The sequence below is a fragment of the Podarcis cretensis genome (genome assembly GCF_951804945.1).
Source record: "Podarcis cretensis genome assembly, chromosome: 12".
Taxonomy (NCBI): Eukaryota; Metazoa; Chordata; class Lepidosauria; order Squamata; family Lacertidae; genus Podarcis; species Podarcis cretensis.
The window spans coordinates 33,458,106-33,474,921 of NC_137181.1; the positions used below are offsets into that span (position 1 = coordinate 33,458,106).

The 16,816-nt window shown below is 42.7% G+C and overlaps 1 protein-coding gene across 1 annotated transcript; it reads right to left on the reverse strand.

Moving 5' to 3' along the window:
- Nucleotides 1–5,391: 5,391 nt before the first annotated feature.
- On the reverse strand, nucleotides 5,392–16,324 carry AGR2 (anterior gradient 2, protein disulphide isomerase family member). The gene is made up of 8 exons (XM_079947874.1): nucleotides 16,253–16,324; nucleotides 12,677–12,820; nucleotides 10,985–11,048; nucleotides 10,731–10,783; nucleotides 9,830–9,903; nucleotides 8,568–8,631; nucleotides 6,464–6,547; nucleotides 5,392–5,703 (listed from the first exon to the last, which is right to left on the reverse strand). The coding sequence occupies exons 2-8, from the start codon at nucleotides 12,810–12,812 to the stop codon at nucleotides 5,654–5,656; spliced, it is 525 nt and encodes a 174-aa protein (XP_079804000.1). The 5' UTR covers nucleotides 12,813–12,820; nucleotides 16,253–16,324; the 3' UTR covers nucleotides 5,392–5,653.
- Nucleotides 16,325–16,816: the final 492 nt, after the last annotated feature.

Consider the following 16,816-nt stretch of genomic DNA (forward strand, 5'->3'; position numbering starts at 1 on the left):
AAAGGTTGAGCATATTATGCCAATCCTGGCCCTACCACAGTGGCTGCCCATTAGTTTCCAGCCCCAATTCAAAGTACTGCTTTTGACCTTTAAAGCCTTACATGGGCTCAGGACTGCAATGCTTCAAGGACCGGCTCTGGACCCTGCCATCGCCATCTGACACCCTTCTTCCTGTGCCCCCTACACAAGGAGGGTGGCAACATGTAAGCAGGAGACTCTTTCAGGTGGTTCGTAATTTAACGGAACCACCTGCGCCATTGGGGCCTGACAAGGCCCCCAAGATCTCCTGCAATGATTTTGCAAAGTCGCTCAGATTTGGAAAGAGGGGGACTCCACCGTGGGAGCAGGGCCGGGGCGGGAGAGTGCTAAAGTTCTGTCTAGTCAAGTTGCATGGGATCAATTCCCATCGGTTACCTCCGAGGATGTGGACAGGCTGCTTGGACGAGTGAAACCAACCACCTGTCTCCTTAATCCTTGCCCATCCTGGCTAATAAAAGCGAGCTGGGAAGGGCTGAGCAATGGACTCTGCAGGGTGGTGAATGCTTCACTCTGTGAGGGAGTCTTCCCAGCCCCGCTGAGAGAGACTGTCATTAAACTGCTTCTTAAAAAAACATCTTTGGACACAGCCTCGGCCCAGTATACCTGAAGGAGTGCCTCCACCCCCATCGTTCAGCAGCCAAGGGCCTTTTGGCGGTTCCCTCACTGAGAGAAATGAGGTTACAAGGAACCAGGCAGAGGGCCTTCTTGGTAGTGGTGCCCACCCTGTGGAAGCCCCTCCCATCAGATGTCAGGGAAATAAACAACTATCTGACTTTTAGAAGACATCTGAAAGCAGCCTTGTTTAGGGAAGTTTTTAATGTTTGAAGTTTTATTCTGTTTTTAATGTTCTGTTGAAAGCTGCCCAGAGTGGCTGGGGAAACCCAGCCAGATTGGTGGGGTAGAAATAACAAAATATTATTATTATTATTATTATTATTATTATTATTATTATTATTATTATTATTAATTTTCTGCAGTGGCTCCCATTTGTGGAATGCTCTCCCCAGGGTGATTTGCAAAGTCATTCATCTTCACCTTTGGTTAATTAAACAGGCCTTTGGTTAATTAAACAACTTTTGTGTATGAGGGGGGAGGTGTATTGTTTTTGTTTTTTCTATGTTATGTATTTGTGTGTTTTTATGCTGTAAACTGCCCAGTGTTGCTCAGGTGAAGGGCGGTACAGTATAAACATTTTAATAATGAGAATGATGATGTGTTCTTTTTCCAGAAAAAGAGGTGCCAGAACTCACCATGAACACCCCCCTCATTCTCTTAGAATGGCAGTGGTGCCCACCTGAGAGGTGCCGGAATTCAGTTCTGGCAAGTTCTAGCTGAAAGAAAGTGCTGATGATAATGCTAGCTTGTTAGACTGAGGTATAGTGAAGGATGCTGTCCCTTTGCTGGTGTGTTGAAGTAAGATTCAGGCATTTGTGTGTGTTTTGGAATGGGCAGGAGCAAGCAGAGTATGAAGATTCAGCTGTGGAACGGATGGTGATGTTTGGTTGCTCTGTCTGCCTTTTGTGATCCTGGTCAGGCAATGTACAGCATGAATATTTAAATGCTGGTATTTATTAGGTGACCAGACTTTGGTTACAAGTTATTTATTTACACACTACGATGTAGAATGTGTGACATAACGAGCCAGCTAATCAAACATTAACTATTCAACACTTTTATGTAAATTAAGACTCCCTGTGAGGTAATGGAGACTTTTCTGGCACATTGACTTGTGGGAAGCCCTCTTTCAACTCACTTAGTTATTTGACTGGTTTTCCTCCATTCAGCAGGAGTAGTTTATATGTTCCTGGTGGAATGGTAACATGTTTGGCAGGAATGGTTTGAGCCAGAATGAAACCATGGACTCAGCCTGAGGGCTCTTGGTCTTTATTGGTCCAATAGACAACTGCAGTTGCCTTCAACTGATAGGCCTCTGTTATTCAAGGACCCATATTTACTTTAGTGCAGGGATGGGGAAATTGTGATCCTCCAAATGCAGTTGGACACTAGTTCCCATCAGCCCCAGCCGGCATGGCCAATTGTCAGGAGTGATGGGAGTTGTAGTCCAACAACATGTGGAGGTCTGTAGGTTCCCTGGTCCTGCTTTAACATGCCAGAAGGAATCACTGAAGAATGGGGTGTGGGCTGTTTTTGCGTCTCTCATCTGAGCCCTTGACTCACTGCAAAAACCCTTTAGCAAATCATCAGAGTTTTGGGGAAAAGGAATATCTATTTTCAATATTTGCATCTTGAGGCCAGCATTTTTATGTGGTGGGCAATGGTCTTGTTGACTCTTTTTTTAAAAAAACAAAGCAAAAAACCCAAATATTGGCTTGATAAAGCATTAGAAAAAGAAAACACACAGGGAGAGAAATTTCACAAATGGCAGAAAATAGTGAGACGCCATTGAAAGTTTCTCCATCAGGTTTCCTTAAATATAATTCATTTCTCAGGTATTGCAAAAGCTGTATAATTTTCCACTGAATTAATGCTAGGAAAGATTTTACACATTTATTTTACACTGCAAATCCAACATTTAGTCAGCTTCCCTTTGGATGTTTCAACAATAATTTTGAATTTTGAATCCAGGTAGGGGCAGGAAAGACCCCTGTCTTAAACCTTGGTGTAGATGATAACTGAGCAAGGTGAACCAGTGAGCTGACTTAGTAAAAGGCAACTAACTGTGTTCCTGTGTATAGAGTTCCACCTGGCAAGAGAGGTGTGGGCCTAGAGAAAACACAGCTGGGGAGCCACTCTCCATTAGAGTTGAGGGATGCTAACTGTGATCTCCAGAGCCTGGTATTGCTTCAAAACTGAGCCAAACCTCTGTGCCTTTTTTTTTTTTTTTTTTTTTGCACCAGCTATGCTGACACCTATAAGGATGTAACTGACACACCCAGCTAGGATCCTCACTAACACACCAAATCAAATATTGACCTTCAAAGTTTTCTGCTGTTTTGCTTCACAAACCCCATGATTTCTCTTCCTCCACCAGCAGCATAGAGAGGAACAGCAATGGTGGCAGCACCCTCACCTGTCCACCAGAGGGCACCACCACCACCACCACTGACTATTATTAAGAGACAGAAACCTGCCTGAATTCATGATCACCAGCTGAGGCGTATGGCAGACAAAGCTCGGTTTATTATGTATCCCCCTCTCCCTGCATTAAAGCCTTGAAGAGCTGCTCTTCACGCATGGCTTTTCGATGGTGATGGTAATAGAGAAGGTCCAGGTTCATACCTGTAAGCTATGGCTAACATTAACTGATGTTCATAAATAGCAAACCTTGATCAACAAGTGGCTTTAACCATGGTTAATAATCCATAGCTAAGTGACTGGGCTAGGTTCACACATACAGCTAAGCCATACTTTAGCTAATAATAATAGAAGTAGTAGTAGTAGTAGTAATTTATTATTTATACCCCGCCCATCTGGCTGGGTTTCCCCATCCATTCTGGGCAGCTTCCAACAAAAGATTTAAAATACATTAAAACATCAGTCATTAAAAACTTCCCTAAACAGGGCTGCCTTCAGATGTCTTCTAAGCATCAAGATAGTTGTTTATTTTTTTGACATCTGAAGGGAGGGCATTTCACAGGGCAGGTGCCACTACTGAGAAAGCCCTTTGCTTCTCGCAGTGAGGGAACTTGCCAGAAGGCCCTCAACGCTGGACCTCAGTGTCCAGGTTAGACGATGGGGGTGGAGACGCTCCAACAGGTATACTGGGTCGAGCATCATGTACAAACCAGGTAAGTCTTACTTTTAAATAGATATGTACAGGATTGCACTGTGAAATGCCTACAAATTTTACCTGCTGACACTTCTGTTTAAATCCTCAGGAGTCAAGCATATTTTGTTGGGGATCCAAAGGAAAAATGGTAAATTCTGCTTTGTCATCAATTTATATTTTGTTACCTGGTCAGACTCATTTGCCAATGATAATAGTGAAGAAGCTAGGCTTGAGCACAAGGTCACCTGGGTAAAGCAGGGGTGGAAAACCTGTGGCCCTGCAGACACTTCAGGGCTTCCCACTCCCATCAGTCCCACCCCTGACATAAAGGGTGATTTTGGCTTTTTTCAAGGGCAATTCTTGCTTAAGCACAAAATGTAGATTTTTCAATTTTGTGTATTCTCTCTCTTTAAAAAAAAACAAAAAACTTGTTGAGAACAGTTTTAGTTAATCACACCCTAAAATTTATTGGTAGCAGATTCAGGGCAGGCAAAAGAAAAGCGGTTCTTCACATAAGATGTCATCACTGCATGAAGTTTACTGCACAACATAAGAGGGCCGCTGACTTGAGCGGCTCTAAAAAACAGCATGTAGGAAATTTTGGAATGCTGAATAGGGCCACTCCAAAATTTGCTGGACTGCAACTCCCATTGGTCAGGCTGGCTGGGGCTCATGGGAGTTGAAGGCTATCAATGTCTAATGGTCTACCAGCTCCCCAGCCCCAGATAAACTCATGGAGATACCATGAAGTAGATAGTAAGGCCAGTTTCGGAGATCGTGGTCCAGTGAATGCCAGTTGTTGCAGATGTAATAGTAGAGAAGGCGTCCCCACATAGGTAGGGATGTCAGAGAATTCTGACCAAAAATGAAAATAAGCAGACCAGGCAATTTGCTTGTTCTTCTGCAGTCAGGAACAGACACCAGTCACACAAATACAACTGGCAATCATTCACATTGCTGTTGGGCAGTTTGAAGTCTGCTGTCCATTTGCTGACATTGGAAGTTGCCTTGCATTGAATCAGACCATTGGTGCATCTATCTCAGTGGCCCATCGTATGTCGCTGGACCTCCAGTAGCCCCAGCAAGTGTTGCCAATGCTTAGGGATGATGGGTGTTGGAGTGAAACAAAATCGGGGGGGGGGGATGCACAGTTTCCTCAGCCCTGGTCTGCACTGACTGACAGCAACTCCCCAGGAATGGAGAGGAGACTTTTCCAGCCCTGTCTGCAGATATCAGGGACTGGTGGTCTGCATGGAATTAGGTTCTTGAAAATTTGTTTGCTGTGTTGTTTGTGTCACTGAAGAAGAAGAGGAGTTTGGATTTGATATCCCGCTTTATCACTACCCTAAGGAGTCTCAAGGCAGATAACATTCTCCTTTCCCTTCCTCCCCCACAACAAACACTCTGTGAGGTGAGTGAGGCTGAGAGACCTCAGAGAGGTATGACTAGCCCACAGTCACCCAGCAGCTGCATGTGGAGGAGCGGAGACACGAACCCGGTTCACCAGATTACAAGTCTACCGCTCTTAACCACTACACCACCCTGGCTCTCTCATTGGAAATATTATAGATGCTTCTGTACAAGATTGCAAAATAAGACAGATTACAAAAGTGCAAACTCCATAAAGTGTTTTTCTTTTTAATCTTGATTTATAGAAAAGAGCATACAGTGTTTTTAGTCTTATTTTATAAAAGCAATCAATACATAATACCACACAGTTACAAATGAGTATTTATAACACAGTTATCCTCCTGGGAGTTATGCATATGGTGAGTTGTTGATATGCATATCCAAGGGCAGCCTACGCATTCACTTCGGTGAGAACTATTTTTTCATACGCTGCGATAGAGGTGGAAGACCTGAGAGTGTATCTGTTTTCTTTTTTTACAATTCAGTCTTCAACAACTTCAGAGCTTTCTGCATATTTGCATACACTAGAAAAACAAACAGATCATAAATCAGGGAGGAGGGGGGAGCTGTACAAAAAGTAATCTAGCATGTAATGCACATCAGTTTGAACTTTCTAAATTATGCAAATTGCAATAAACCAAATCTCACTTTAATTTCCCAGCATTTACAATAGCAGAAGCAGTGCATACTGTTAATGGTCCACACATCATTGACAACTCAGTTAAATTGGATAACATGGATTTAAATGGATTTAATGATGCTTTTCATGCTGAGGTTTCCATGCGGTGAGCCATTATTGTGCATAGGACCCCACCATGTGGGTCATCTCGGGTGCAGAACTTGCTCTGGGAATATTTTGGCAGTGGCATGAAAACAAATTGCACCATGTTGGACCATTCATGTGGATGGATTACTGGTTTCAGGTGACATTCACATGGAATCCATATTGAAAACGGCAGACTCTAAACCATTTACATAAATGGCATCAGTCATTTTCTATGTGTTGCTATGCATATTTATTCAGACTTTAGGATGGTGAAATCTATCCATTTAGTTTTCTCTCAATTCCACATTTTCCCAGTCTTAAATTCAGTTGTCTACATTTCCACATCAATTTGTGATTTTTTTTAAAAAAAGAAGTCATCATGAAAATTCACCAGCATTTATTACTATTTCATGCACATTTTGCAATGCTATTGTGCAACTGGAGGGAGCTCCAAAGCAGGATTTCAGACCTTCCTTTGTTCCAAATCTATGCAAAAAGCTCTGCTAGGAAATACTTACGTAATGCAATGTCTGAAGGCTCGTAAGCATAGAGGCGGTTGGAATATCTTCCAGTAATATCTGCTCTAACTGTCAGTGACGGATCTGGAGAAACAATGATCACATTAACTTTCCATCTGCAGCCGTCAAAAAACCCTCAATGAAAATGGCTTCTACTGTCCCCATGCAAAAGATGCTTAACCACATGAATGTTGTCTATAATTCTCCAGTATGGAATTATGCATAGTCACTTCTTTGCATATCTGCAGGGGAAACACTGAGAAATGTTTCCCTGCTTCTGTAGGAAGGAGCTGTCGTTGCGTGCTGTTACAGTCCACTCGAATCTCCACAATTAGCGTGAGATTCCTGGGGTATATGGCATGCTTACCAAAGTCTGTGTTCCCTTTTGGGACAATAAGACACAGCTGAAACTATGATGTCCTTATGACATATGGTTTTATTTACACATATAAACATCCTGCCCCTAGATGGAGGGATTGTAGGGCATTCACATCCTATGAAGGTCTGGCTCCCCTCTTGAGCGCAGCATTGGATTCAAAGGACAGCAAAAAGCCATCCTTGGTGTCCCTTCGTTCCAGTCTGTCTTCTCCAGCTCTACTCCTCCTCCTCCATGCTGCTAACCGAGTCCAAGGACTTCCCCCAGCCTACATCATTCACTGACATCGGTGTCAACTCCACAGGGCTGAGATGTCTTCAGCCCCTTCCCCACCACCCAAAGTCTGTTGGGACGGGGCTGAATCCCTCCTACATCTTGAGGAGCCTGGCCTTGCAGTGGCAGCAGGCCTTGCAGGGCCTTGTGGCAGCTGTGGTGGCCCTAATAGGGCCCTGTGCCACAATGAGCATGATGTCACTCACACATGTGCACAATGGGGCCCCACAATGTTGGGCAGAACTCAGCGCCTCTGTTCTGAGTTGAAATCCAAAACCTGGCCTTTGCCCACTAGCACCCAGCCGAGAAGGGGCTCCACTCCCCCTTGCCTGGCATTCTTGCCCTTTGATGGTTTCCTTGATGGGCCATCCCTAGTCTTTCTCCTCCACTAATGGCCCATTCAGCTCGCTCTGCCGAGCTGGCTTGGCTTGTTAGCATAACTAAATCCAGGGGGTTCCTGTGTCTGGCAAAGTTTAATTCTACATCCAGGAATTATGGAGAGAATCTGGCACCCAGGCATTTAGGGAAATCTAAATTCCCCACAAGTCCATAGCAAGGCTTTATACACCAACAAAGCTTTCCTTCTCAGCTGCTTCCACTGAACAGCTGATGGGCAGAAATGGGACTTGGTGATTTCTCCACCCCCATCCTAAATAATAACCAAGTAAAATGTAAGCTGTAGATGTTAAAGCAATGAGCAGCATCAGCGTGAGGGGGAATCTTCTTAAGATCAGTGTCATTCATTAACTCCTTGGAGCCTGTGTAAAAAATCCACCCCTTAGCCAATTTAATAAAAAGAGTGGAGCATATACTCCATTGTTTGCAGATAAGCAAGTATATTGGAAAGAAATTTTGGGCAGGTTATTGTTGCAGATGCAATACACAACTACTTTTTTTGGCCCTTTATCAATCCCCTCTTTAAAAACAGGAGAGGGGAAAGCTACTTCAAATTACAAAAACTGGGTGGACATGTGGCAAGTGTATCGCATGTTAAGAGTGGTTTTATGGGACCCATCCTATAGGTCTTTGAGCAAAAACACCAATAACACCAGTGGTACAGGAGATTCAGGTTTCGCTAGCAACAGCCACATTCTCCAGTTGGAATGCTTGCAAAACCCTGTTTCCCCCATATTGGAGATGCAACCTGGAGATAAATCAAACTTTCGTTCCACAGTAAATATTAACTCATCTCAGCTACAGTGGTACCTCTGGTTAAAAACATAATTCATTCCGGAGGTCCGTTCTTAAGCTGAAACCGTTTTTATTCTGAGGCATGCTTTCGCTAATGACACTTCCCACTGCATCCTGGGGCAAAGTTCGCAACCAGGAGCAACTACTTCTGGGTTAGCGGAGCTTGTAACCAGAAGCGTGTGTAACCAGAGGTGCCACTGTATTCAGCCTGGCATGGTCCCCCACCCTCAAAAAAAAGAACTCTTTGACCCCTTAACTACTCACCTACAAACAGGATTCTGGGAACATACTGGCCATCTGGTGAAAGATGTTTGTCTGTGGTTTCATACTTAAAGAAAAGAAAAAGAAAATACAAATACCTGTGATGCAAGCCATTTAGATCACACAGAGAAGAGTCAAAGTATGTATTAAACATTGCCAGTTACTTCAACATAATGAAAGGTTAGGTGAAATAGATGATGATGTGACAGCCATCCCATAATGTATAATATAACAGAATTGGACCACAATGAGGATTTGATGAGCATTATAATTATTTTCCCAGGGACGCAGGTGGCGCTGTGGGTTAAAGCCTCAGCGCCTAGGGCTTGCCGATCGAAAGGTCGGCGGTTCGAATCCCTGCGGCGGGGTGCGCTCCCGCTGCTCGGTCCCAGCGCCTGCCAACCTAGCAGTTCGAAAGCACCTCCGGGTGCAAGTAGATAAATAGGGACCGCTTACCAGCGGGAAGGTAAACGGCGTTTCCGTGTGCGGCTCTGGCTCTGGCTCTGGCTCTGGCCAGAGCAGCGATGTCACGCTGGCCACGTGACCCGGAAGTGTCTCCGGACAGCGCTGGCCCCTGGCCTCTTAAGTGAGATGGGCGCACAACCCCAGAGTCTGTCAAGACTGGCCCGTACGGGCAGGGGTACCTTTACCTTTTACCTATAATTATTTTAGCAAGCACATCCACCCACTACATTTCACACAGTATTTTTCCCTATATGGAGATAATATCCACATAAGAAAAATGTATATTAAACTGTTATACATGAAGAATGCACAGGTATCCATTTTGTTGGGAAGCTGCTCTATACTAGGGTTGCCATGTGTCCAGTTTTCCCCTGACATGTTCAGGATTCCAATGGCGAAATTTGCATCCGGGGGGGATTTTAAAAAATTGACAAAGTGTCCAGGTTTTTGCAAACAGAACCAGGAAGTGTCTGCCCAAAAATAGGCCAACAATTTTTTGGGCGATCCTCCTCTCCCCCCAAAAAGCTCAACAACTATTTGTGTCTGGATTTTTACTTCTCGAAATATGGCAACCCTATCTATATATTACTTTCCCAATAATCATGGCAATCTAAACACTTGCTTATTTTTCTAAAAACAGCAACCACCCTTATACAGATTGTTTCCATTTTGGAAAGATGCCCTGTGTGAACCAGCTCTAGGTAGAATTAAATACCGGTAGATCTACTTGAAACTTGGCCGAGAGAATAATTGCTTTATTACAAAACAGAGCACTTGGTCAAGTGTCAAAGAAAACTTACAACAAGATTGAGGAGAACAAACTTCTCAGCCAATTTCTGTATCTCTTTGTGTTCAGCAAATACCTTCTTCAGTGCTAGAATGGGAGAAGAAGAAATTAGACTCACTATTAGAAAAAAAGAAAGAATCTGAAACATAGAAAGAAAATTATGTATCTATTGTCAGTACAGATCAAATAAAAATTCATGAACGCTTAAGGCCTGAAGGCCTAATACAAATCACTGCAAAATGAAAGAGATAAGCTAAAGACTCAAAAGTTTAGAAACAGGTCTGGGAACGAAAGGAGGTCAAGGTTATCACAATCAATGTTTTGGGTTTTTGAAACCTGGATTCTTTTGCTTAGCAAAGGAATTCACAAGAAGCCTGAGGCTGAAATCCAAATTCCACTTACCAGGGAGTAAACCTCACTGAATTCAGTGGGACTTACTTCTGAGTAGACACAAAGACAGGAAACTGCACTTATTGACTTACTCATGCTATGTCACTCTGGTTTGAATTATACAATAAATGTTTCATTTCTAAGGAGAGAAGTGCTGGATCTAAGGCCTGCCTGAAAGCCAGTCTCTTAAGTGAACAGAAAACATAACAACTGTCAATGAATGCATGGAGTTTGGGCATTCATACAATGTGTGGACAGGCTATTATTATGAGCTCTTTGGCACATATTTGTGAATCTCTGTTTCTGTCTGTGATCATTTCTGAGAGGGGGGAAAATGTAAATAGAAATTTCTGCCTTCCATTCATCTAAACCTCCCCAGTTATTAAGTACGGGATAAAAATATAGATTACACTTTCAGTGTAAAAAGAGTCAGTTTGTTGTTCTTGTTGTTGTTGTTGTTGGTAGCAATTTTATTTGCTTGGATGTAGACCAAAAGATTATGTGTCTGTTGGAAAGAATGGTACCTTGACTGTGAGGGCAGTCTTCTAAGTGATGGATGATCATTATAGGTTTGTTGCTGAAAAGAAGAAAAGGTCCATTTTAGAATCTCACAGTAAGCAGGCAATAAAAAGAGCAAAACTCACGATGGACAAAAATCTCAATGACTTAAGATTTAAGGTCCTGGAGAAAGGTATTGAAACATTTCTCATTTCTTAGAGTGGAAGGAGGAGATCTTCACACGCCATAGTGAAAACTGTGTGGAGATAGGGGGACTTACTTTGTCCTGGCTTTATGGAGAGCTTCTTCATAAGTCTGAGTCCAGATAAGCTGATCCCCCCAGCCTGAAAGGAAATGATGATTGGAATTTAGTTTTAAAGCATATTGTGACTGAGGAGGCATTAATCCCATAACCACTTGTAGGGTTGCCATATTTTGAAGAGCAAGGAAGAGGGCCCATTTGCTGACTTCAACTTTTAACAATGGATCGCTATGACAACACACATTTTACATACCCATGAAAAAGAGGATGTGTCCTGGAAAAAGAGGACATATGGCAACTGAACTGAGTCCTGAACAAAGGCAACTCTGAGGCTTAGTGCTGGTCATCAGGCAATAGCTTTTCCCACCTGCCTTGCCCTACCCTCCATGATAAGGGAGCTGTTTCCAGAGGAAGAATTGTGAGGGGAGAGAGACTTTCTGTTTGACATCAGGGGTTGGTTGGTCTAATCTGTGCTGCCTCAATTCCAGTCCAAGGAACCTTCAGAAGGGAGTTGCAGCCATGCACATGATGTGCATGTGTATTTTAATGAGCTGAACAGAGTGAAAGATTATGAGTCTTCGATGCTATTTTGTTAACGTTGATGCTGTATTTGTTAATCATATAATATGACTTTTGCTTACATTGTGATGTTTGGCTTGTTTTTTAGTTGTTGTTTTGTTAACAGTGTTTTATAGATTGCAATTGTTTCCCTGATGATTTGTGAATTATCCTATATGATTTATGCTGTGTTTGTGATGTTCTGTCATGTTTATTGTGTTCTGTCATGTTGCTATTATTTATAGTTTGTAAGATGCTTTGGGATACATTCAAATGAAAAGTGGCATAGAAATATAATAAAGCAAATAAAATAAAACAAATCACAAATTTCTAGCTATATAACCTTATGCCAGTTAGCCCAAATACCTCCTGCCAACACCATATTTTTAGGGGTTACTATATTTACTCGAATGTAATATACACCTTTCTCGGCCAAATTACGTTGCAAAAATTAGGGTGCACCTTAGATTTGGTGGTGCATTTACATTCGCCAGCAAATACATTTTTTGGTTTCAAGGTTTTGAAAATTGAGGTGCGCATTAGAATCGATGGTGCATTGGATTTGTGTAAATACGCTAATTTATTTTTTTCAAACCCATTGATTAATTGCAATGATTTCTTCAAATGCTGGCATTAATCTGAACTAGCACTCATTTCAAGTTCAATGTGAAATTTAGATAATTACCTGCTACAAATTACCAACTGTTGGAGGAATGTCCCCTGAGGCTTCCTTATTTAAATAATGTGCACCCCTCCTTATTGAGAAAAGACCCTCTTACACTACAGTCTTATAACAACCTATAAGGGGTCAGCCTCACTGAACTCAGTGAAACTCACTTCCAAGTAGACATATGTCATATGTCGGATTGTTCTGTTTTGTAAGTTTTCAAAGGGCAGGATCCATCAGAACAACCCTGTGAGATAGGTTAGGCTAAGAGAGGTCACCCAGTCAGCTTCATGAGTGAATTGGAATTGGAATCCTGGTTTCCCATGTCCTAGTCCAACACTCTAATTGCTACAAACCCGCTTGGGTCTGTTCTGAATGTCCCATCATTTTGCTTCATTGGATGGTCTTGGGTTCTAGTATTTTAAGAAAGGGTTTAAAAAAACAACACCCTGTCTTCCCACTGCACTCAGCTAGCGTTCCTTTACCTCTGGAGAGAGTCTGGGGCAGTTTGGGACGGGTTTCTTTTACATCCTTCTTTTCACTTTTCACAGTAGTGTCTTTCGCCGAAATGTATGAGACGGCGACGAGCAAAAGCAACACTGATATGAGGCTCTTCTCCATGGTTGAAGCTAGGGGGAGAAAAAAGCATTAAGGATTTATTCAGCTGCATTACAGAACAGGAGACTATTAGGTATGGAACAATAGAGGCATGAAATCAATCTTGCTGGCTAAGTTACAAGCAATGGAATGGAATTACTCTAGTTCCAGCTTGGTCACAGTAAAAAAAGAGGAGCAACCGAATGTTAAGTGCTACATACAACATGCATGAGAAACTCCGCTTGGGACTCAGTGTATAGTATGCATAGAAGTATGTCCTTCTGTGCTCAGGCAGGGGTGGGAAACTATATGCAGTTTTATGCACCGTTTACCTTGGTATATGCATATTTGTGCACATTCCTCGGCTGGTGAATTGCATTGCAACATTCAGAGAAGTGTGAATTTTGAAGGATGGCTGTGTTTCATTTTGCTTACTGTTTTAGAAAGTGTGAATTAGGTAGATTTGCTTAAAAAGCAAACTGAATCCAATTTCTTCCCCATCCCTATAACAAAACCTTCCATTGATGGCTACATCATGAAGACAAACAGAGCTAAATGTAACTCTACTGTGATATTCAAAGTTGTTACTTTGAATTCAAACTAACCTTTATTTCCCAGTCACTAATTTGGTGTTTAAGGAAATGGAGCCATGTAAAGCAAATCAAAGTATTTACAAGGCACTTGCCTTGGGTTGTGAGGAGTGAAACACTTTTCTCAGTGCAGTGACAACAGGGAAATATTTAGGAGACAATGAAAACAAAGGAGTTTCAAACCCCTAGGTTTGCCAAGGTGGCTGTGCTCTGACAGCCAGTGTCCACTTAATGCTCCCCAAAGCTGCAGTCTTATGCACAGTTACTCTTGTGTAAGACCCACTGAGCACAGGGGTACTTAATTTAGAGTAAGCATTGCAGGGGGTTGGGCTAGATGACCCTCAGGATCCCTCTCATCTCTACAATTCTATGAGTCTACGTGTTAAGATTGTGCTGTGTGTCTTCACATATGATGCATTCCCCACCCCCCAAATGTACGGCCTGATCTTATCCATGTTTACTCATAAGTAAGCCCCATTGTGTTCGGTTGGACTTGCTCTCTTGTAAGTGTATATATCGAGCACTGAAGCCTTAAAGTTTTCTATGCCAATTAAAAGTCACGCAGTAAGTTTCTGAATGAACGCATCTTAAGATGCTAATTCTGCTAGCATCTCCAGTGCTCCCTATCTTGACGGTGAACATAATTCTGAATGAATCTGATTAACCTCATTTTAGTCCAATTATAGATCTGTTGGTTTCAAAATCCTGACTTTTAAAAATAGCATCCATCGCTACGGGGGATGGACAGTTGATGCTAAGACCTGACAATTCTCACTCAAGGTGGCAGACTGCAAATTTGAGAGAAGCAAAGGGTTTTCTGTAGGTCTCAGGACCAATTCAGCAGTGGTGGCATATTGACGCATGGGCTGTTACTCTTTAATCTTACACAAAGACTGGCTAGTTTAGCTGCATGATGCACAGAGCTGGGTCCTCCATTCCAACTGAGGAGTCCACCACACTCTGCCCAATGGCAGGACCGGCCCTGGAGTTTTGATCAGTATCTCAGTTTAGACCCCAACTGCAAGGAACAGCAGAAGTTCTATTTAAAGGCATGCCCCCCCCCACACCATAGCTGTCAACTTTCCCCTTTTTTTAAGGGAAATTCCCTTATTCCGAATAGGATTCCTCACAAGAAAAGGGAAAAGTTGACAGCTATCACACACACACACACACAGAGGGGGGGGCAGATGTCCAACTTAAGAAGAAGTATGCCCCTCCACATGCTCTCCACCCAGGTGTGCTTTGATGCTGGAGATGCACACAGGGCTGGGAGAAAAAGTTTTGGGATGACGGGCTGTGTGTAAGTAGCAGAGAGGGGTCTCAACTGCACACCCCATTTGTCTCTCTAGATTGGCCCTAGGTCACTGGGGCAGCCTTGCAGAGAGTAGGTCTAACTCCATCAAATTTGGCTGAGGATGGAAGCTTCAAAATAACGGTACTGTTTGAGGTAATCAAGTCCCTGTTTTGAAGGTCAAGTGTGGCTGATATGGTCAGGATTAAGTCTACTATGCTCAAAACCAGGAAATACAATTTTCAAGCATGTTACTCATCTTCCGTATTTTCTTCTCAGACTTTCTACAACAATCAGGAAACAATGGTGGCCAAAATGCGCATTCTGAAGCTTCTATCCTAAGCATATTAACTTGGAAGGAAGTTTGAATGATATCGAATGGGGCTGATTTTCAGGTTTTGGATCTGTGGGTTTTTTTTTTTAAAAAGGGACTGCAATCCTGTACACACTTACATGACAGTAAATGCCGTGTAGCATGTTAGGACTTACTTTGTGGAATAAGTATGCACATGTTTTATTAATGTGACAGACATCCTTATGTCTTCATGGGAGAAACTAAAATAGGCAAGTTTTTGGAGGAGTATTTGGCTTTTTAAGAAAACAGGCTGCAATGACATCTTGTCATCCTTTGAAACCACAGGGGCATTTAAGTAGGCCAATATGCATCTAGTCCCTTTTTATGGCACAGCTGATATCAATGGGCACTGTGTCAGCATCAGGGAAGCGGGAAGAAACACAACTGGGCAGGAAATGGAAGAAGTAAGTGGGTGTGGGGCACAATCCTTCCAAGCAGCCAAAGATAGACAGCTGAGAAGATTCAAGACTGGTAAATGTAGTATACAGAAACCATAGCACCATAGAAGAAAACAGAGCTTTGACAAAGGCGTTAGAACAGGGGTCAGCAAATGTTTTCAGCAGGGGGCCGGTCCACTGTCCCTCAGACCTTGTGGGGGGGCCAGACTATATTTTGAAAAAAATAATAAAAAATGAATGAATTCCTATACCCCACAAATAACCCAGAGATACATTTTAAATAAAAGGACACATTCTACTCATGTAAAAACACCAGGCAGGCCCCCACAAATAGCCCAGAGATGCATTTTAAATAAAAGGACACATTCTATTAACGTAAAAACATGCTGATTCCTGGACTGTCCATGGGCCGGATTTAGAAGGCGATTGGGCCAGATCTGGTCCATGGGCCTTAGTTTGCCTACCCATGCATTAGAAAGTGCCTGCACTTGCCAAGCAGGAAATCAGACAAAGGGGTGGGGATCAGAGCTGTTAGCAGATCCAGTGGGAAAGCAATGACTGACAAAAGTTACAAAGGCTTGTAAAGCTTAACACACACACACACACACACACACACACACACTTGTGGTCGTCAGCATAGTTAGTGGAAGAAACAGCAAAACACTCTAGCTGCTTTTCTTAGAACTGCTGCACAGCCCTTTCACTGCCCTTTCACTGCTCCAGTCTTCCCAGCCTGTTCTTTGTTACCTGCCCATCAATAAGTAACCTGACTCACAAGCTCAGAGGACTCTGAACAGGTGCTTTGCTAAGCCCAGAGCTGATCATCTTACCTGCTCTGCCCTCCTCCTCCTTTGAGAAACTGCTAAAGTGTTCCAAGTTTCAGTGTGAACAAGGAAGGTATGGTATGCCTATTTATGCACCTGGGCACACCTCATCCCCACCCACAAGCTGTGGCATTTGAATACTTCTGATGCAGGGGGAAACCTCTATTTTATTTTACTTTTTTAAAGAAAATAAATAAAAGACAAGACGTTTGCAAGTAATTTCTGGAACAAATAAATGCCATCAGCGTACACTGTATCATTAGTTTTAGAAAAGTAAAATTTATAGGTGTATATGAGAGTTTGGGAAAATCTATTTTCTGATGTGGGCAATAAGCCAAATCCAGGTAAGCATAAATCAAGGCTTCTGATTTGCCTGAAGGCTGATCTGGCCTTTTGTGATTGGACAGAAGCTTCGTTCTAAAGCACAGGTCTGCAATTCCTTTGAGAAGATGAAATTGGATATGAATTTAAGTGTGAATTAGATGGTCATTTTACTGAGTACAGGGCACTGATCCAGATCAAAGAACCCAAGGGAAATGCCAAATGAAAATGGAACCTGACAGTTCATCT

Coding starts and splice junctions, on each gene's coding strand:
- AGR2 (XM_079947874.1), bottom strand. CDS start 12,812: ATGGAGAAGAGCCTCATATCAGTGTTGCTTTTGCTCGTCGCCGTCTCA. Junction 10,784..10,984: donor CTCCATAAAGCCAGGACAAA/GTAAGTCCCCCT, acceptor TCTTCTTTTCAG/CAACAAACCTATAATGATCA. Junction 5,704..6,463: donor GCCTTCAGACATTGCATTAC/GTAAGTATTTCC, acceptor TTGTTTTTCTAG/TGTATGCAAATATGCAGAAA.